This window comes from Meriones unguiculatus, chromosome 5, assembly GCF_030254825.1.
Source record: "Meriones unguiculatus strain TT.TT164.6M chromosome 5, Bangor_MerUng_6.1, whole genome shotgun sequence".
Taxonomy (NCBI): Eukaryota; Metazoa; Chordata; class Mammalia; order Rodentia; family Muridae; genus Meriones; species Meriones unguiculatus.
Genome location: NC_083353.1, coordinates 99,592,987 through 99,614,406, shown reverse-complemented (window position 1 = coordinate 99,614,406; position 21,420 = coordinate 99,592,987). Strand labels below are relative to the sequence as shown.

The window sequence follows — 21,420 nt, the reverse complement described above, 5'->3', positions numbered from 1 at the left end:
GCCATGGGATGCTAGGTGCCAGCAACAGCCTAGTGCCACTCTCTCACCTAGGAGAATGAATTTTGTGTGAAGTTCCCTCTGATATTTGTTACATGGTTTTCACTTAGAATAGAAACACTTGTTTATTTTCTAAAATCAGGCGAGCACTTGCTGAATTAATCTGGTAACCAAACCAGTTGTAGTTTAACTCAGTCCTAATGGGGAGAAAAGTCTAGCAGTAAAATTCTCTTGAGTCGCAAGCTAATGCCAAATGAAAGCCGCCAGCCAGTTGCCGTATAGTATTCTGCATCATTTATTAAATATTTTTATGTATGCATTTACAAACTTGACTTGCTTCAGAACTCTGCTTCCGGTTCATTTTTAAAACTGTGCAGAGATGGTCTAGTAAAACGAGACCCAGGTACAAAATGAGGCAACAGGTAGAAAATGTTTCCTGTTATACTTTGCACCCATCCATAAAAGAAATCATGTGACAAAGTAATAAAACCAAAACGTGGCTCTTTCAGAAGGACAGCATTGTCAGTGTTCAGCTATGCATCCTAAGGGGACAGCGCCTACTTTGTCTTATATGGATGTATATATATATATATATATATATCTATAGGCATAATAACTTCTTACCTTACTGTATCATGTTGGTTCAGATGAAGAAAAATCTAGAAACCATCGGCTAACTCATTTGACTATAACATGACATCAAAATTCACCTGGGAGAGGACACTGACTGGCCAGCAATATGCTGTTATCCCAAACATCATGTAAAAAGTTCCCTTTAAAAAAATTCATTGACTCCTTTCAAGCTAAAGTGTGAGCCTCTAATATGGCTCTCTTAAAGAAATACTTTAAATGATTAATTTTGAAGCTTAAAAGTATCCTCGACACTAAAGTTGCTTTTCTCAAAATGAATGCTGTTTGAATGGTTCACAGACCTGGAGTTATCACCAGGAGACAGGGCCACTAATGCCATTAGCAACGAGAAACAGCATCACCATAGGATAATTACAAGGTACAAAATTGCCCAGGGGCCAGAAACTCGCTATTAATGTAATTTTGGCAGCAGCATCATTTGACATTTAACCATTTATTACATAAGTATTAACATATCAGCTTCAAAGACGCGCACTCCCTGTAGGACACTCAGGAGTTACAAAGTTATGGTGATTGCATAATTTGTATTGCACAGTTTTATAAAAAACATAAATACTGGCTATTCTAGTTTTAAATACAAAATACATGTCATATACTTTTAAATTTATAATCTGGTTCAAGTGCAAATCAGGTACTTTCTGTAGTCCTTCCAAAAAAGGCATTTTTAATGTTTTTGGCAGGAGTGACGAGTCACCATGCCAACAGAGCTAATTACAATACGTAAATCCAAACTTCTGAGAGTAGCAATCATATACATACAATACAAAACTGAGTATTTACAAATGTACTAAGCACGCACGTAACCTTAGTGGGCATCCCGGGACTAATGAGCCATACCCACGACGACAATAATTTAGAAAGGGTGAGCATGGTCCGGTCCTTCCGTCCCATTTGCCTAGGCTGGCTGCTGTGGGTTGACATTCATGTGAGGAGGATGTCCTAGAAGGCCAATTCTCTGTTTCTGCTTCCTCTGTTCTGTCATCTGGAAAGTTAAAAAGTTTCATCGTTACACTCAGACACTTCCTGTGCGTCAGGTCATACCCTGAACCATAGATTTACCTCTGTGGTTACGGGTTATACTGAAACCCACTTTCTACAAATAGTGTACTGTCATACACACACACACACACACACACACACACACACACACACACACAGAGCTTCAGAAAGGGCATCTTCCTCTGCAGACAGGGAATTCTGTGGCCTCATCATGCAGGGTGACATTCAGAAGTACTGCCTGCAACTTGTTTCACAGAGAAACAAAAGACAGGCAAAGCACAGGCTTCTACATCATTTCCAATAACCATTTCCAAGTGATATAGAGACTCATTGGAAAATGGTAGCTCGCTATGATTTATGATACGTCGCATTATCCGGAGAAGCAGTGTCTTTAGAATCCCTGGTTCTGACACTTGGAGCCTGCCATTCTTCAGGGGGTCTTGGGTTCCTCTTCTCAGTGATTCTTCTGGGTCAGAAAAAAAGTTACCTGGTTCTTCTAGAATGATGAAACATTCCCATGATGCACCGTAACTAAAGGCTATGTAGGCAGTTCTCTGGCTACCAGTGCTCTGATCAGGCACTGGACTTTGGGTCAAATCAGGAGAGACCATTTCTTAGTCTGGGTCCCCGTGAGAAAGTGTACTCACACAGCCCACAGCAAGAGGTTGGTTTTCTTCTGGCTGCTGGGCTGGAGTTCTCACTTTGGGCACCTAGTGCTTTTCTGGGTATTTTAGGACTCAGTTCTCTGCAGTAGGACTTTTTTCAACATTGTCAGGACTGCTTCTGAACTCAAGGCTCACGTGTTAACTAAGATAAAAGGCTAGATGCATACACTGGGTGAAATTATGTGCAAACAGCGTAATACAGTAAAAAAAAAATACAGCGTTTGGAATCAGACAGCCATTTAACTCAAAGAAAAATGTTATTTAACTGCTGCTACTGTGTCTATTAGTTCGTGTAATGAAGGTAATTCCTGTCTGGTGGGTAGAAGCTGAGGATCTAGGTAGATGTCCAAGTACACTGTCACTTCCAGAATGCTTAAGTTTCAGTTCTCACCTGAACTGATTTTCGGTCCATTAGTTCACGCTTAAAATTTTGCTTTCTCAAAGCAGAGTACTATTTAAGCCGAGAGATATTATTTTTAGGCTTCCATTGGCAATGCTTTCTTTATTATAATTTAGATGAAAAGATGTACAAAGATTGAACTCTTTCATGTGGAAGTTTCAAGTGAAGGTTTTTGTAAGGAACTGAATGAAGATAGTCTAGCCAGCCTCCAAAGTTTACATTCACAAGTTTGTCTGAGGCAGGAGATGTTGGCATGGCACATGGAATACACTCACTGTGACATTAACATGCCAGTTACACGCTCATATGAATGATTTATAGTTCAGATAGAGTAGCTCAGGCTTGCTCACCTCAACGGCTTTCTAGACAGGCAGTCTCGGGAGGGAATCCATTCATATCTTGGTAATCTCAAGTATTTAAATCAGTTTAGAAATCTTGGCATGCTCACCCTCCATAAAAAGGTACTCCCTAGAACATCTATACGAAGCTGCCGAGACCCTGCAGCTCAAAGGTGGCCTGTACAACCTTCTCTGTCATGCATGCAGTGACTGCTGGTGCCAGAGAGAACCTTTTAAATGTACTGGCCGCGTCCCTCCTCAGTAAGTCAGTCACTCTATCTTTGTCTTAAACTCATGACCTCTAAAGCTTTCTGCCTTTTAGCAAGTGAGTCCCTGGCTTCACTTTGAGCCATCAATGGCTTGATATAGACCTATCTGATTTCAATTATTTCCACAGAACGGTCCATAAATGGTTCGGCATCACAACCACCCAGCAAAAACATTAAAATATGAACAAAAGGGACTACAAACAGAATCTGATGTATCAGGTCTGCTGTGGGGACCTAGAAGGACGTATTTCTAATGATTTCCTGGGTGCCAAAGATGTTGCTGGCCTGTTTGAGGAGTTTGGGGTGTACATTTTGAGCATGTTTTCATATACTTCTGTGCTTCCTTTTTCTTACATGAAGATAGGTCTTGGAGAAGATTCTGTGCAGCTGAGAATACAGAAGCAGACCATTTGATGGTGTGACCTGCATTAACCTTGGCCCTTTAGACAGGAGTTAGTCACTTAACCCAATGCTATTGGAAGAACTAGCTATCACTTAGTAACAACTACAGGGGAGTTAAAGAAGGAAACAACAGCAACAACAAAAGCCATTGAACAGCTAAGGACTAGATCTGACTTAAAAGGAACCAATGCCAGTGGGACTGGCCACTTAGCTTTCCTACCGTTCCCACCTGTTCTCAAATAGATTCTGTCTTTGTTAGCTTCGTGCGGACATTTCACAGTACCGCCTGTCTGCCAGTCTTACCACAAGGCACTCACTATGTGTCACCATTACTGTGTCAGGGAATATAAACAATGGCCAAAATCTGTCTCACATAGTGTACCTATTGGACATCCAAGACAAAATTGATAGTCTCCATTAGATCCATACCTAAGGTAACTGAGTCCCGTAAAACATCCTAGTTGTAGAACATTAAAAGCAGGGACTCTTATGGAAGAAGGGGGAGATAGAAAGACCTGGAAGAGACAGAAGCTCCACATGGAGAGCAACAGAACCAAAAAATCTGAGCTCAGAGGGTCCTGCAGAAACTGATGAATCATCCAAGGACCATTCATGGAGAGGACCTAGATAGACCCCCTGCTCAGACAATTCAGACTGGGCAATTTAGACTCTATGGGGGTTCCCTAGTAAGGAGAGCAGGGGCATTCACTGGCATAAACTTGGTTGCCTGCTCTTTGATTACCTCCTGGCAAGGTGGCCTTATGAAGCCACAGAGAAAGAGGATCCAGATAGTCCTGATGAGACCTGATGGGCTAGAGTCAGATAGTAGGGGAGGATCTCCCCTATCAATGGACTAGGGGAGGGACATGGGGGGAAAGAAGGAAGGAGGGGGGACTGGGAGGAAATGAGGGGGGGCCTACAGCCGGGATACAAAGTGAATAAATTGTAATTAATAATAATAACGAAAAAAAGTTCTTAGAATTTTCACTTAGCTAAAGATGGACAGTTGAAGTGATGCTGTGCTTCATAGCTATATAAACTCAAAAATGACCTTGAACATCTCTGTGCTGCCTTTTGCCTCTCGTCAATAGCTTTATAAATCAGACAGAAGCAACGTCAAAAAGACCTTGTTTGAGAACACTAGACACAGCATGGATGATGATGAAGTGATTAAAAGCTGGTGTAGGGAGGAGGCTCACAGACAGTGCATGGATACCTTAGTCTGACTCACAACAGATCTTAATACTCTCTGACAAGCTTCCAGTTAGACATGGAGAAATATCCTGGTTACCAAGATTCCAAACAGCCAGTGAAGTCTAGAAACCAGAATTCCTTCCTTTGGTTCTGTGGAGTCAGTCATGCTTAAATGATGAGCTACAAATGCTTAGAAGTAACAAACAAACAAACAAACAATTCCAAAACACAGCATCTGCTAAATACTATTATATTGCTCCTATATTATTATTGCTCAGATAATTGGAGGTATCGCCCCTAAAATGTTAAATCCTATCTCACTGACAAACTCTCAGGCTCTGAACTGAACATGAACAACCCTGAGGAGGTCACGGGGTAATCGATGACTGCACTCTTTCCCTTAAGCTCACTGTGAAGAAAACATCACTCCCCTTTGTGCGTTCCACAGAACGCAGTTAAGACCTCTGTAGCATACCGTGTTGAAGTGTCATTCACCTGTCTGTAGGTCTCGGTGGGAAGACAGGTCGTTCTAGAAGGTAGATGCTAGGTCCTCTCTGCCTTTGTATGAGGGGTATGTACATGTGCGTGCGTGGCAAACACGTGGCTCCTAAGTGTTGGTTGAAGTGAGGTCAGCTTAACCTGGATGGATTGCCATTCCTTGAGCATGCCATGCGCTGTCATGCATTTGCTCATGCTGCTTCCTTTCCTGGATGGCCCCTACTGTAGTTCTCTGCCAGCCGCCTACTTGTATGCTTCAGGAGCTACACTCCTCCCTCACTCTAAGCCACTGTTGGGCCAGCCTCCTCTACATCCCATGGAACTCCACTCACTCCCTCGCTTTGTTTCTTGCCAAACATGGGGTCCTAGAAGGCAGATGTCTTGGCTCTCTTTCATGAAGAAGGCAACATGCTAATAATATAATTTGGATGTTCAAGCACTTCTTACATTCCTAGCAAAACAGATAAGGGTCTCTGTCCTACAGGAAGCCAGTCACATTTTCAAGAAAATTAACCTTTGGCTTAGTATTTGCTCTTTTGCATTATGAAGGAAACATGCAAAAAAAAATTTTATGAAGTTCTTACATTAGTCTTCCTCCTTGGAATAAGGATGTAAGAGAACCACATTTAGTATTCAGAATCTCTTGGGAGGGGAAACTTGGAGATGAGATGCATCATTAATACTTAGAGTAGCAACCCTAAGCAACTGCTCTCAGTGGACTGGACACTGACAGTACTAATCACATTTTCACTAATATCCTCCCAAGGAACTTTTCCCCCAGTTGGTAGTTTAGAAAAACAACAGCCAAACACCGTGAGCACAGTCAAGAGTAAAACCTAACGTCATTAATACTTAAATGACTATCTCTCCATTGCTGGTTTCTGGCCCAGAACATCTACAAAATAGCTAAGGGATGAAGCAATTTTTGGATTTCCCAGTGAATGGCAGTCTTTCATGGCTGTAGTAAAAATGTCTATGACAGAGTTTCTTGTTCTTGAATCATTTGTGGGACTTTTAAGTTTTTAATCCATTTTATTGCCTTTTGTGGGCAGGAATTCTTGCAATGACCACAGCTAGATTTGTAACATGCCACCATGAGTTCTTATACACAACAGCTTAAAAATGTTTACAATTCTCCTAACACAAAACTTAACATTCAAGCCTATTCAAGTTGGTTCTGAGATGAGGCAGGAAAGGTTTTTTAAGATGGTAGATTAAGGAAGCAGTTTCTCTCTCCTTTTGGATGAAACAACCCTTTTCTACCCACAAAGCAACTACAGTTTATATTTTCTCCCTGTATTTCTTAGCATCTTGAAACTTTAGCAGTTCAATCCTGGTAAAAACTTAGAAAATGTGCTATCGCTTTTCCATGCTTCTTTGTAGCCTATAGCACTTCCCAAGAAAAAAACAGTTCATTTTCAGAATCACTCATAGGGGAAGGGCTTTCTAAAGGGTGGTTCCAACTGCCAACCTGAAATCTGGAAAAAAAATGTAATAAAAGCTGGGAATTGAATAGTTGAAACCACACAGAGTCTAAGGTGAATAACTCTACTCTGACATGAGTTTACAAAAGCCGAGTCTCTACTCTGCTCAGCTATGCACAGTGAATGCATCCTTAGCGCCATGAACAATGGTTCTTCCTTAAAAAAAAAAAAAAAAAAGGAAAGGAATAGAAATTTAAAAAGTTTATCACAGAAGGTAAATTCAATACAAAACAGAACAAACAAACTCAAAACAAAACTATTCAACACATCAAAGCAGGCCAGCACGAGGGGATCAGGGCTTCATAACCTCATGCTGTGATGTACAGTGGGGCAAATCTCCTAAGAGCCTTCTCTGCTCCTTGACATCCTCAACCAGGGAACCGGTGAGATGGCTTTCCTGGGTACCTCTTTACACCTGCCATTCTTTCTGTATTTCTTCAGCCCAACTCACACTGTGGACAAGGTTCACTGGTCTGTGAAGTGGGGCTTGAAGCAGCTTCTGAATCACCCTCTGTGAGCCACCGAGACACCAAAGACTCAGCACTGCGCAGGCAGGGGTTTTCAACAGAGCCTGAAGGCAAGGGCTGCCTTGATTTTACCACCACAGAACATTCAAAAAACCGTAAGTTTTGTTACAAACATATTTTTAAAAACTCTGCGGCAAACTGGAAATATCCAATTGTTCACATCAATACAGCACAGCCCTACAGAGCTTCCAAGGATGATAACAAGAAATAGTCATGAGGAAATGAGAAGAGGGCTGGGGCACTGCAAAGCTAGGAAGTATCAGCAGGAGCAAGAAGTTCAGGCGAACTCTCTGAGCCTGTGCTTAGGTGACTTGGATTAGAATCTAAGATTTGGTTTTTGTACCGAATCTAAAACATCTGATTGGACTGAACCTCTTGATGCCACAGCTATCTCAAGTGGGAGAAAAAAGCCATGAAGTTCACCAGCCCCTCGGAGGCTAGGGGGCCAGAGGCAGACACAGCCACTGATGTATTTCATGAGTCAGCTTGGTCCTGTAAGACATCTGTTAGATGTCTCACAGTAGATTGGGCACTTAATAAGCAAAGTAATCTAGTTAGATCTTCATTAGTTTTCTTAGTTAGGATATTATTCATTTCAGGTGGTTGCCGAGCTCTGGCCTGCAGATAGCTCTCATTGATAAGACCACCTTTTCTCACTGGTCTTTTATTATTTGTATCTTAGTACAATCGAAAGAAGAGAACTAGAGGCCAAATGGTATCTTAGGGCACAGAAGGGCAAAACTCAGCTGGAAAAGAAATATAATTAAAAGCAGAATTATTAAAAATGCTCTCTAGACTGTATCCAAGAAGTGTTTTTTGTAGGCCTGATCTTCTCTAGTTCTGAAGTACATAAAATTAATAAGTCACCTGTGGGAACACAATGTTACGTGCCTCCAGGGCAGGCTTGTCCAGTACCAATTGCTGAGTGTGGGGTGCTGCTTCAAATACCTCTGGAAACATAAGAGGCTGAGCTGTACCCGTTAGTGTGTGGTTATCCCAGTGAGGAGGCTCATGATCGACAGCTCAAGCCCTTGACCCAGAGCAGCATCTATTACTACTTAACCACCTGGTGACTGCCTCGTTCTTAAGGCATCAAAGGTGTGTGTATGTGTGTGTAGGACGATAAGCTAGGTTGGGTGTAAACCTGTCCCCTCTGGCCAACTTCCTCCAAGGGGTGGGTTGGGGGCTGTGTTTCCAAGAGGACAAGAAAGGCTTCCCAAAGCTTGCTGTTTCTCTCAGCATGTGGAGTTTTAAAACCCTGGGTGAACACTGGCGAAATCACAGCGCTAAGAAGCTGATGGGGAAGTAAGCACCTACCCTCTTCACCAGGAAGGCAAGTCCCAAAGGGCACAGCGTGCTGTCTCTGTTGTGCTTCACCCACAGCAGCACAGAAACGGTGGCAGAGCCATACCGGGGGTAAGGGCAGCAAAGGCGGGGACTGTGTACGGGGCGGAGTGACACCCACTTGGGATGTGTGACAATGTGTGGAATGTGCATAGGCTGCGGGGGCGGGGGGGGGGGAGGACTGGGGGGCTGGGAGAGGGGTTTGCGTCCTTTACCTGGTCCTTTAGTTCTGACAGCTGGCCAGAAAGGTTGGTGACAAGCTTCATGGTGGACTCCAGCTTCTCCTGCAGGTTTCTCAGCTCGTTCTGTTCTCCTTCAGAATCGCTGCTGACCAGGGACATGGCTCTCATCCTGGGGAACCAGTCAAGGTTTCTTTCCTAGGATCCACATTGGAAAAAAAAAAAAAAGGCGGGAGTTACTTCTAAGGGTGGAAACTAGAGGAAACATCTTTTCCTGTCATCCTTCGAGCAGACCATCTCTCATGCTGCTGTCTCTGCCTGTGATAGAACTAATAACGATTTGAGTAAGGAAACAAGAGGTTGATGTCTGGAGTCTTCTTCCTTTGCTCTCCACTTTTTTCTTTTCTTTCCTTTTTTTTAAAGGTCTCATTAGGTACTACTGACTGGCCCAAAAGAATTAAGACCAGGCTGGCCTTGAACTCACAGAGATCCGGCTGCCTCAGACTCACAAATTGTTGAGATTAAAGATATTAACTACTGTGCTTGACCCACTTAATTATTTTGAGAAAAGGTCTCTCACTGCATGTGAGCTCCCCAACTTGGCTAGACTCACTGGCCAGCAAGCCCCAGGGATCCCCACTTCTCTGGGACGGCAGGTGTGCGCCTTGTCTGAATTTTTCTTTGGTTCTGGGGATGTAAACACAGGTCCTCATGCATGCTTGGCAGGCAGTCTACTGACTGAGCCATCTCCCTAGTCTAGAGAAGCTGTAATTAACACAGTGGAACTCTTAATTCTTAGGAGAGGAAACTGCTGTAAGATTACCTGTAAGGGGAAAGTAGGCTTCCGATTCAAGCCCCTACCTGCAACAGCGGACATGGCCACTAGGGCTCCTGTCTTTGCCACTGCAGCTCTTGTCTTTGCAAAATTACATGGCTGACAAGCTTTGTGTCAGATGGGGCAAAGCATGCACAACAAACTTTAGTAGTTTTTAGGTTACAATTCAGGGACACTGAATACATTCACATTGCTGCCTATACCAGAATGTCTCATTTTCACCCAACTGAAAGCCCACTCCCTTTTAAGTGCTCCTTGAAGCCACTATCTATTTTCTGTCTCGGGGCCTTTAACTGCTGTAGGTACACCATGCTTTTACAGTGGAAAAAAAAAAAATCTGCAGTGAGTTCCCACCTGTTCTGGCATTTTAATGGACAACTGTGTGAATTTACTTGGGTAAAGGGACTGAAGATGAGGCATGGGCTCCTCAATCCATTTCCAGCTTGAGAGCATATGGAAGGCACCCGTGTTCCTCCCAGCCTGCACTGCCCACTGCATGAGGTAGGACCATTTGGCCACACGCCCCACCCACCTCCACTCTTCTGATGTTCCAGCTTGCACATGTAAACGGTCTTTCTCACCTCCTGTTAGCAAACTGGGGACTTTTCCTTCTCTCACCTCACTTCCTTCTGCCCTTGGTGCCCCTCCTGAATAGCATGCCTCATGTTCGGTTTCTGAATAGAAGGGCAGGAATGAACAGTGAGATCCAGGGGAACTGACTCATTTCGGATCTAGCCAGTGTCACCTGGACCACTTTGATCTTATCACTATACACTGCATACACTTTTCAAAACACCCCTGCAAGTAAGAACAATGTCCTATTGTTGCTTTGATTTACTACAGGTTCTCAGCCTTTTCCTGGGAGTCAGTCTTTTTTGATACAGACTGTTTTTGTCATTGTGAACCATATGGTCTCTGCTATAACTACTGTTGCCCCCTGCAAGATAGCTACAGGCATTATGTAAAAGAGAAGATGCAGTTTATGTCAATAAAACACTATTTATAAATGCTGGTAGCTCACTGGGTTTGCCTTGAGGAGTGGTATTGGCCACCCTCTGTTGTCTGTAATAGAGGGCGTCAGTATTCTCAAATAAAAAGCAATACTCTGCTAGCTATGTCTAGATATGGTACATCAATTGAGACCATTAAACTCTCTTCAATTAAGGTGATTTTACAGGAGCCCAGGCACAAAACAAACAAAGAAGGCACGCCACATACCAGCCCATTGTACATCTTTTTACTTTTTATTCTTTTATAGGAAAGAGGAGCATGATCTCATGTATAACAGACTGGCCTCAAACTCACAGTGTAGCTGAGGTGACCTTTGAATGCATGATTCTTCTGCCTCTATCTCCCAACTGTTGGAATTATAGCTAGGTGCCACCTTGTCCGCTTATGTGGCTCTGGGCAAGCAGTCTACCAACTGGGCTACACACCCAGCTCAATCACACCATAAAACACCAGGGGAAGTACAGGAACTCATTTCCAGGAGCTCACTACTTTGTCGTGAGGCTTTGTGAGGCTGGGACCACCTCTATGGAGTGATTAGACCAAAGCAGACAGTCACTGTTTGTGGGAAGATGGAGGGATCCTTCATGAACTCTACTCACGTAATCTTGAATAGTGAGCTTACAATTTTTCTTTCTGCTGAAAGAAAAAAATGGCAGTGTCTACCCTGCTGTATCCCATGGTAAACATCCCTACTACCCTACATTCATTTTAGTCTACTTCTCAACAGAGTGACAGGGGGAAAGATCAGCCCATAAAACACCCCACTTCAAAGCCACTATCTTAAAACTCCAAAGTGTTTCTCTGCCTCTAATCAGTTTTCTACGGAACATCTTCAGTGACCTGCTGTGGCTAACATTCTATACATCTGTGTCCATGACTCAGACATAACACTTCATGTTCCCACCAAGGAAACATCTCATATTCAAGTCTACAACACTGAGGGAGAAAGGAACCTTGTGTTTTGGAAGACAGCAGCCTGTGGCTGGTGAGCAGTAAGCTGTCTCTCCTCAGGATCAACCAGCCTCTGTGAAGGGACCGAGGGATGTTGAGGACTGGCTCACAAAGTCACGACCCCCAATCTACAGAGGGATTCCACAGGGCAACATGCCCATCACAGGCCACACATATCCAGCCTCCCTACTATAAAGTTTAATGGAATGATGGCAAAGGAGAACAAGGATCCCACGTCCTGTCCCTGTTCAGCTCTGAAGAATGCATGGATACACTATCAGGTGGGATGCAGTGGGGGCTACAGATCCTACCATACAAATGTGTGCAACTGCAATTCTGACTTGGGTGTAGGAGACAGGTCTAAGCCCATTTTTCAAATAGGATCTTAAGAATCAGCCAGGCATGGTGGTCAGGCCTTTAATCCCAGAACAACCAGGGCTATTACACAGAGAAACCCTGTCTAATCCACCTCCCCCACCCAAATCTTAAGAATTAATTAGGATTTACAAATTGCATTATAAGTGAGCATATGGGTGGGCATATTATAGTTATTTGATCTCAAGTATGTAGAAGCGTCCCAAGTACTTTAAGAGTGTAACAAATTCAACATAAACCGTGGGTGCCCTCATTTCTCATGTTTGGCACTGAGGATGGTGCACTGACCACACAGATATGGTCACTGCGTCTGGGTCCTGGGACCTCTTTAGGTTTGGACATGTTTGCTTTGGACACCTAAGAGGGAAGCAGGGTTTCCATCACCACGTGCCTGCAATGGGAATGAGGAGAGTAGATGCTGGATAAGAAAATGCAGGCTGCGGTGAGTCAAATGAGCAGAAGAGAGAAATGCTGAGACAGAAACAACTCCTGGTGACCAGCTGCCAAGCACCCCATGCACAGAAGGCCGAATGGAGGCCAGCACCAGGCTCTGAAGGGAGCAAGGATGAGAGTGTCCCCAATAGAGCAGGGCATGGGTGGAATGGGTCACCAGTGTGGCTGGAGATGGAGGTGAGAACAGATGGGCAAGGTAGCTTCGACTGTAGCGATACGGTGGCTCAAGGGAGGGTCTGGAATAGGAAAAAAGGGAGGAGCTAAATGTGAAGCAGGAAAGGAAGGAAAGGAAAGGAGGTGTGAGAGGAGAAACTTCAGCTTACCAGATGGGGGAATGCACACTGAGCGGCCACGGGCTCATCTGTGATTAACTTAATACTGCTGTGCCCCGAAGCCAACCTGTAGCAAGCTCATTTAAGTCAGCCTCTCAAATCCCACAGATGCTTAGCAAACCTTTTACAAAAAGAGAAGACAAGATTTCCAAAGAGTCCATGTAAATGAGGTCCTCAAAAGACTCCAGAAGATGCACGCATGGGTGTACACACAGCTCTGAATTTAGGGAGCGGTAGCCCATGACTGAGCAATGACGGATGACAGCGAGACTGTGCTGCTGCAAATTCCCACCTTCTTCTGCAGCACAGGTGTTTCCCCCATCTACCCCACCCTCCAGTTCCAGCAGTGATGACAGGAACAAGCAAAATCCACACACTTCTTCTACCCAAGAGTCCCTGACTGAACTTCAACTCTTTCTGTTTTTTGCCTGCTCTACACATTTGACATTATCGACCCCGGGCTATGAAGGCTGTGTTCAAGCAGTCCATAAAGCCACCACAGAAATAACGCATCCCTAACCACGGTAAACTGAAGAGTGCTGTGGGACAGAATCTGAGTTCTGTGGAGGGCAGAGCCTGTTCTGTTCTGCATCACAATAACAGATCCTTAAATGTGAGAGCCTTGGTATCGCCACTATTTTAATTAAACAATCACCTGGCTGTTAGGTCAAATCTCCAATTACGAAGTAGTTAAAATTAATTAGCAATTCTAGCCAAACTCTTCTCTCAATTTCTAGGCGGTTTTGCTTGTGGCTCGGTAGGATAAGCTCCTGCTGGTGTGAGGTTCCTCAGCAAGAGGGTTCCAATATACACGGAGAATCAGACTGAAGAGAAAATGTTCAGAATATTCCAATCACAGTGAAGGTGCAGTGTGGTGTTTGTGCAGGGCTGTGTGTGAATCCTGGGATTTTTTGTTTTTTAATGACTTTACTAGCTTGTCACTCACAACTCCTGTCAGTCACCCATGACTCTCTAGCCAGAGTGTGTGAAGGTCTAGACATCCATGTTTGCAGACTCTTACCCTGAAGTCTATACAGGATCAAAAGCATGCCAGTGTCTTGGTTTGTCTTGCATTTTTGGGAAAGTCATCTTTGACCAAGGCATTCTGTTTATAAATGAGTTCACATTGTGGGGAATGTGTGTGGTTGGGGGGGGGGGGTGTCACACAGCATCTGCCACAACAGGGGTCTGATATATCCCTCTTTGCTTCCCTCACTCGGCTTGCTGCTGGCATCTCACATGCCAATGCTATGAGGCACCGTCTGCCCTGATCCTCCCACAATCCAGTCAGGCAGTTCCCATCATTGCAAATACTTCCTCTGTCAGAGCACACAGACTAACTGAAGCCACAGCCGGAAGCAAGCTAACCACAAGTGCTAAAGTTCTGGTTAGTTCTTTTCTAGGTAAAGTTGGAAAAGTCCCTGCAAGGGCAAACACTTAAGTCTTAGACACGGGGGTGGCACTGACCAGCCACTTCAACATGTCCTTGACTGGAAGGAGGGAGAGTAGGGGTGGCGGGGTGGAGAGTGGAGGAGGAATCCAAGGAGAGGAAGAGCAGAGGTGGGAGTTCAGGAAGATGGACTGTATGTTGACAGTGCTGAGAAGCAGGTGTTTTCTTCCCAGGTTCGAGTGAAGCTGCTGTTCTGAGAAAGACTCCAGAGAATCCATCGCCTCCTCAGGTAGAGAATTCTGTTCACTGCCCAGACAAGGGAAGGTTACTTACGAAACCTTTTGTTCTTTGATAGAAAGATTAGCACATGAGGATTTGGGGGCAGGGTGAAGGGTAAAGTACATGGGACATGGCAGAGGACAGGTTCTAGAAAATGGAACTGTCGCTTTACTACCAAGTAACTCCCTCCTGGGAAGATTCTAGATGTAAAGGCTATTTTCAACCCAGATAGTAGCTGCATCTCTATGTATTTTACCATACAAGTAGAGCAACAAGAATAAAAGACTGTAATGCGGCGGCCAGGAAGCAGGCTTGAGTTCAGTCTTTAATCCCTCAGAATGCTAGAAGGAGGGAGACTGAAGTTAATACTTGATTCTGCCAAAGCAGACTTGTAGGGTGCTCAGCAGGCGTAGAATCCATTGCCCCTTTGGTGAGCAAGGCTGGGTCATTTACACTGAAGAAAGCAACTATTCTTCAGGATGCATTTGCTCTTTATGCTCAGTGACTTTGAAATATATATGTTAAAAACCCCTAGAATGTATATTTCAACCTGGCACTAGTAAAATCGGTGGCTGCCACTGGATGAAAAGGGAGGGGCAGATGGGGCCCTAAAGGCAGAGCCTTTTAGGGCAGTGAAGCTAATCGGCAGGGTTCCACAGTCACAAACTACACGTGTCTAAAAACAGCAAATGTGTCACAAATACCAGGAGCCATCCCAGTGCAAACACCGACTTTCACAATAGTGTCGCAGTATTTGTGTGTCACCTGCTATATACATGGCTCAATAACGCTCATTCTTTAAATTAGGCTAACTGGAGAGAAGAAGGAAGGAAGAGAAGGAAGGAAAAGGAAAGGGAGAAGAGATACATGGGAAAATGTACTTCCTCCTCCATGTCTCTGTAAATGTAAAATTGCTCAATTAAAAAAAAAATAATAAACTTTGGAAACTGGGAAACAAAAATTGATCTTCTACCTGGACAAGCTACCAGGAAGACTCCACTCAACCTAAACCACATCAGGGTTGCTTTTTCACAGCTTCTCTACACTTCTACCACAGACTTGTGACTATAAAGAGAATAATGGCCTTGATCAGAAGCTAGGCAGAATGAGAGGTGTGATCTCCTTACACACTGGACAGAGTGAGTCAGCTCATTTAGCTCATGATTTCCTTTCTTCTTTCCTTCCTTCCTACTTCCTTTCTTCTTCCTTCCCTCCCTCCCTCTTTTCCCTCATTCTTTCCTTTCTTTCCTCCCTCCCTCTCTCCTTCCCTCTTGCCTTTCTTCCTTCCTTCCTTCCTTCCTCTATTTTTAAAAAAGATCACCAGCTATTGTACTTGCTGACTGTAAGGATTAAATGGGTATGACAGTGTCCCCTAAACTGGACAGTACTGTGCAAAAGCATTATAGATCAATAATGTTATTTTCCCAATGTCACATAGCTCACTTAGAAGCAATGCTGTAACCTAAATATCAACTTGACTCCTATCTAAATTACTTCTTTGAGATAAGGTTTTGGAGATCCAGTTTTCTCTTCCACCATGAGGGTTGTCCAAGCTGCTCACAAGTTGAAGTGCTATTCTGGCTGTTTCTGAGCTTAGAATGACATTACCAAATCAGGCACATTATATAATCTTCAGCTGGGCTGTGATGACCTGTTGCCCTTCCTAGACTCAGTTAGTAGTTGTTCTTGGATGATATAGCGTAACAAAGACCAGCTCGTGCCAGCAGAGACAACCGCACCCATTTCTGATGAAATTCCCACCAACAGCCAGCTGCAGAATCATCCCTTCGAGTCAATCTGGGGCCACAGGTGGAGTGTTCCGTGGATACCCATGGGGACTGTGAGAAGGCAGAGGTTCATCAGGAGGAGTGACACACCTGGGTCCTGGGTACCTGACACTGCCACGTTGAGCAAATCAGAGGTCAGAGAAGAGAAGGAGCTGCCTGTGCCAGGCAAAGCAGGGCTGGCCCTTCTGAGACTGTTAATAAGAAACAATCTGGCCAAAAAAAAAAAAAAAAAAAAAAAAAAAAATCACTCTTTTCCTGAACACAGCATCCAAGCTGGCTTCTGATGTGCTGCTCAGGCAGCTTCCCTTGCATTTTCCATTGGCTGAGAACTGGCCAGAACATTCCTGTAGTTGCAGAGGGAGATCCTGGTAATTTTCAGTGGTTTTCTGATTCTTTCTAGAGTCTATGAATTTTCAACTTTGACATGGTTGACTGAATCCAGTGTTTTCTTGTTTGCTTTATGTCTACTTTGATAACTAACTTCCTAAAATCCTTTGCTTTTTTCTTTTGCCCCAGAGGATAACACTTCTATTCACCTTTGAAAGGCACAAACACAGGCAACTGGGTGTGGTGGCACATGCCTTTAATTCTGGCACTTAGGAGGCAGAGACAGGAAGATATCTGTGAGTTTAAGACTATCTGGGGTGACATAGTGAGACCCTGTCTCAACACACATGTGTGCTCACATACATGTGCAAACACACACACACACACACACACACACACACACACCCACCCCAGCTAATACCTGCTTCACGTACCATGGTATTCTTCCAACTGGGTTTACAGAGCAGACAACTCAAGACAAGCTTTGTTCAGGGTCATTGCTTTGTAGATACTCCGAGAGCAGGCTAGGAATGTACTACCACTATTCCTGCCCACAGGCTTCCAAGGAGCTGGAGCTGACCCAGAACTGCTTTGCAGGGATAGTGCTACCTCTGAAGAAGAATGCATGCCAGAGCTCACCTACAGATAGTTCACCTCAGATACAGGCTTTCTAGACTCCTCTACCTTCTCCAGATCGGCTATTCTAATCTTTACAAGCCTGATCACACAGGTCTTCCCTGATACCACTTTGAAAGTTATTTCATGGACGTTTAGAGCTATCAAGGACACTCCTAATTTTTCTTCTTTATAGAACAGAACTAAAGGGAAGGTCTATGACGGTGGCAACCCAGAGTCCTGTCCACCTTTAAAGACCTCTCTGTATCCAAATCCTTCCCCATGTTCCTTACAGGCATTCACTGTAAAAAGATAGATCTTAAAAAAAAAAAAAAAATTTTTTTTTTTTTTCCAGGGCATGCATGTGATAAAGACAGTCCATTTCAGGATACTTTCCAGGTTGAGGTTTATACCTCTTTATAAATTTTTTTTTTTAGTTTATTAGATCTATCTTGTTGGGTGATGTGTGTGTGGACATATTTATTATAGGTATGTAAGCATCAACCCCCTGGGTGGTAAAACACATCCTCTTTGGCTGTCTAACCTTTGCTGGAACAACCCTCGCACTCTGCAGTCCCATTCCCCATGCTCTCCTTCAGCAATTCGGATACATTAGGGCAGATGACGGTTCTGCTCCACTTTTGGTCAGAACCCATACAAACTGGGTAAAATCCAAAGCATGCTATAGCTCATGCAGAACTCTAGGCTGGATGCCGAGTGCTTCCCAGCACCAGAAAGGTGTCCATGAAATGCACAGGAAAGAGGGGTGGCTCCAGCCCCTCCGCACCAGAGGACAGAACGTGTTATGAAGTGAAGTGGGGAAACTTAAGCTCAGCAAGTCCTTTGTGCAGCTGCCACCAACAGGAACCCAAGCTCAAGCACATCGGGTGGGGCCAGGGCCCGGCTGGCTTGCTGGCTGGCTGGGATGTGCATTGAATGGTGCTGACACACAGTTTCCAGCCACTGAGAAGGCAGTGCCAAATCCCTTTCCACTTCTCTTTCACCCTGATATTCTTGAACTTGGCCACGGTGTCAGCTAACTCCAGGAGGCATTCTGGGAACTGTATTTAGAGGGCAGCACAGGCTGTCTCCTCACTTAAGACCAATGCATATGGCCTCCTAGATTAGGCACAAAGCTGTTGCTATGGCACTGAGGCTACCGAAACACTGATATCGCTGCCCCAGAATTTATCAAGACACTCCCTTCCTCTTAGCATCCTCCCTTGATTTCCAGAATCAAAGTCCAAACCCCTTTCTGTATGCCTGAATGGAGCAATGGGGTGTCAATGTCACGTTACCAATCCCAGACAAAGCAGAGTTTGTGAAAAGGACAGGTCAGGGTGGAGCTGGCTGTATGCTCTGCCAGGCTCAGCTCCGGCTCCCTCAGTTACTTACTGTACTCTACATGGCTAGCAGGGGCTCCAGTATTCAGGCATTCTAATTCTAATTTCCTTAAGGGAGTCTCTTCCTAATGACTATGACATTTCATATGCATTTCCTTATGCTGGGCAGCTCTTTCTACACAGACATCCAGGGCCTTGATTTATCCAGCTATGGTCCATAAAAACTCTCCATTCCAGCTCTTGGACCATCCTTGGCAGAGGCTACTATAGGTGCACTGAAAAGTGCCCCCCCTCCCCCGGCAGACTACAGAGCACCACAACTCTCAGGTCAAGCAAAGTGCAAGACTTGGGCCAGTTCTGCTTTACAGCAGAAGGGAGTGACGCACAGGCAGAGGCAGCACTCACTTCCCGTTCTCATCTTTTAACCTTGCTAACAGTTGCCTTTTGATTGTTTACTTCCTGTGTCTTCTTACCGACTACAGACAAACAAGCTATGGCCAGCTCTCCAATTGCTTTCCAGCTATCTCACTGAGGTTCCTCGGAGACCTTTTGTGCCGCATAGTTTGCTAATACAATTTATTTGCTTGGAACCTTCACTGAACAGACTTTTTCAGGAAACAAAAAAAGATTCTCACCTCTGCTTTTTTGATACAAATTGCATTAGGCTTTTAAGGAAAGCATTTTCCAAGAATGCAAAGCTACGGGCCCCTCCCCTGCTGGGCAGAATCACTCCACTACCTGAGAGGGGATTAGCAGAGAGTCCACAGCTGTGAGAAAGATTCAGCATGGGGCTTAAGGGATGCCAGATCAGACATTCTCCTGTTTAATTGTCACTGAGTGAAGCTCCGGAGCGTGAGTCACCTTGGGTGTGGAAGCAGCTCTGCTTGCTGGTTCTGAGGGCACCTCTACCCTCGTCTTTAGACTCCTCTCTCTCCCACCAGATCTGGCCACCAAGGAATACTCTTCCATTCCTCTCGTGGGGTAGAGGTGTTTACCACACATTTCAGACAAACTCTTTACAGGGGCTGTGTCCTCTCTGCCCCTCCTCCTGTCTCATCTACACTAGAGGTAGTCAGTCACCTGGGAATCGTGCTGGCTGTCCACAGCTTTGAGAATTAAACTCCATCTAACCACAAAGCCCTAGGCCTGCTCATTTATGCATTAGCCAGCCAGCACTACCTAGGAGATCCTCTTTCAGGCTCTCCTCCCTACCCTCATGGGGCCTTTTCTGCCTCTTTTAAAAGTGATTAATTTCATACGCTGGGGAGCCGAGGCAGCCAGATGAGAAGGGCTGCAAGCTCCTGACCCAGAGGGCCGTGTGCAGGCGCACACATACAGTCCCACTTGCAAGTGGACTTTGTGGGCTGGGGCAACCTGAGGCTGAATTGTTGGTCCAGCAGCTCTGGTACAGCTGTGTGACCCTGCAGAGGCTGCTTTACCTGTCCGAGCTTTAGGTTCCCATTGGTGAACTGTTTACATCCCGCTGGGTGTAGGGTGTACAAGATGCTGCATCCACAGTGTGATCTCATTCAAGTGGACTAGTGATAACCTAGGTCAGGCAATGGTTAGCCAATCAGCCGTGCTCTTGCCATGGCAGAGCAGAGTAAGGCATGGCATCCTTCCAGCAGCATCGGTGTGCTCCAGCCGTTCAGGTCACCTAGGGAAACAGTCTCCACAGCCACTTCTAGGCCCTGGGTGACCATGCTATCATGGAGGAGAGAAGCACTTGGAACAGCCCAGGATGTTCTATCCAGGTCCCCACTTTCCATGGAGTTTACTCAGAAACACTTCCGGGAAAACAAAGCAAAACAAAAAACTATGACTGAGGTGGAATTTCAAGATACATACCTGGAACTACATTTAGTTAGCAAAACAAATCCTTTTTTATTTTTTTTAATGCACTCTTCCTTTTAATGTTTCTTGTGCTTCAAACACTTAAGAATTTAGGCTTCTACCTTGAATACAGCAGAAAAACAAGGTACCGTGTTTTTTGGGGAATCATATATTTTATCTCTTACCTGTAGCACCCCCATTTATGTAGTATTTAAATCGGTCCCCCTAGGCAGATAAATTCAGAGTGGGTTCCTACCCAATAGCATCGCCTTTCAACTTATCATTTATAGATACGAACAAATCTTCAGTTCACTGGGAACCAAACAAAACCACTGCTGTAAAAATAATATAAAAGGGCATGTATGTGACCATGGAAATGCATATATAGATGAAGACTAACAAAACTCCTTAAGGCTATCACCACGAATGGAGTTCCCATGCAAAAAGGTAACCTCATTCATTCATTCATTCATTCCGAGCTGCCAGGGGCTATGTGAGGTCACTGTGCAGTCATAGCTTGCCTGGGGACTGAGGTGATGAAAGTGACATCATTTCTATATATTAAGCTGTATATGGATCAGGGCCCGGGAACAGAAGAAAGTAAATTTCTCCAGGCTTTTAGTCACAGCACCACTCACCATCAGGGGCTGTCACCAGGGGTCAGGTGAACCAAGAGTAATCCCAGGACTCAGTCCCAGAACTCTGAGCTCATTCTCTGAATCAACAGAAGCCCCAGTGACACCGGAGAAAGGGGAAGACACTGGGATTTTTCCACACAGGATACTGTTAAAATCTGGATGGCTTGGTGACCAAGAGCCAGCAGCTAATGTACCTTCCCCAGGAATGGAACTATGAGGAAACTCCTGGCAGCTCTTCCTTCTGTCACCCTGTGGCCCTCTGTTTGCTAGTTGCTGTGCTTAGGCCTACCTACCAGCTGTTGCC

At 44.7% G+C, this 21,420-nt stretch overlaps 1 protein-coding gene across 1 annotated transcript in view; it reads right to left on the bottom strand.

The window, feature by feature from the left end:
* Positions 1 to 274: 274 nt before the first annotated feature.
* Positions 275 to 21,420, bottom strand: part of Itpr1 (inositol 1,4,5-trisphosphate receptor type 1) — a 324,501-nt gene continuing 303,355 nt past the window's right edge. The window contains exons 61-62 of the mRNA XM_060383882.1: positions 8,984 to 9,145; positions 275 to 1,630 (exon numbers count right to left, since the gene is read on the bottom strand). Of these exons, the coding sequence (XP_060239865.1) occupies positions 1,544 to 1,630; positions 8,984 to 9,145 (249 nt within the window). The 3' untranslated portion in view covers positions 275 to 1,543. The remainder of the gene's footprint in view (positions 1,631 to 8,983; positions 9,146 to 21,420) is intronic.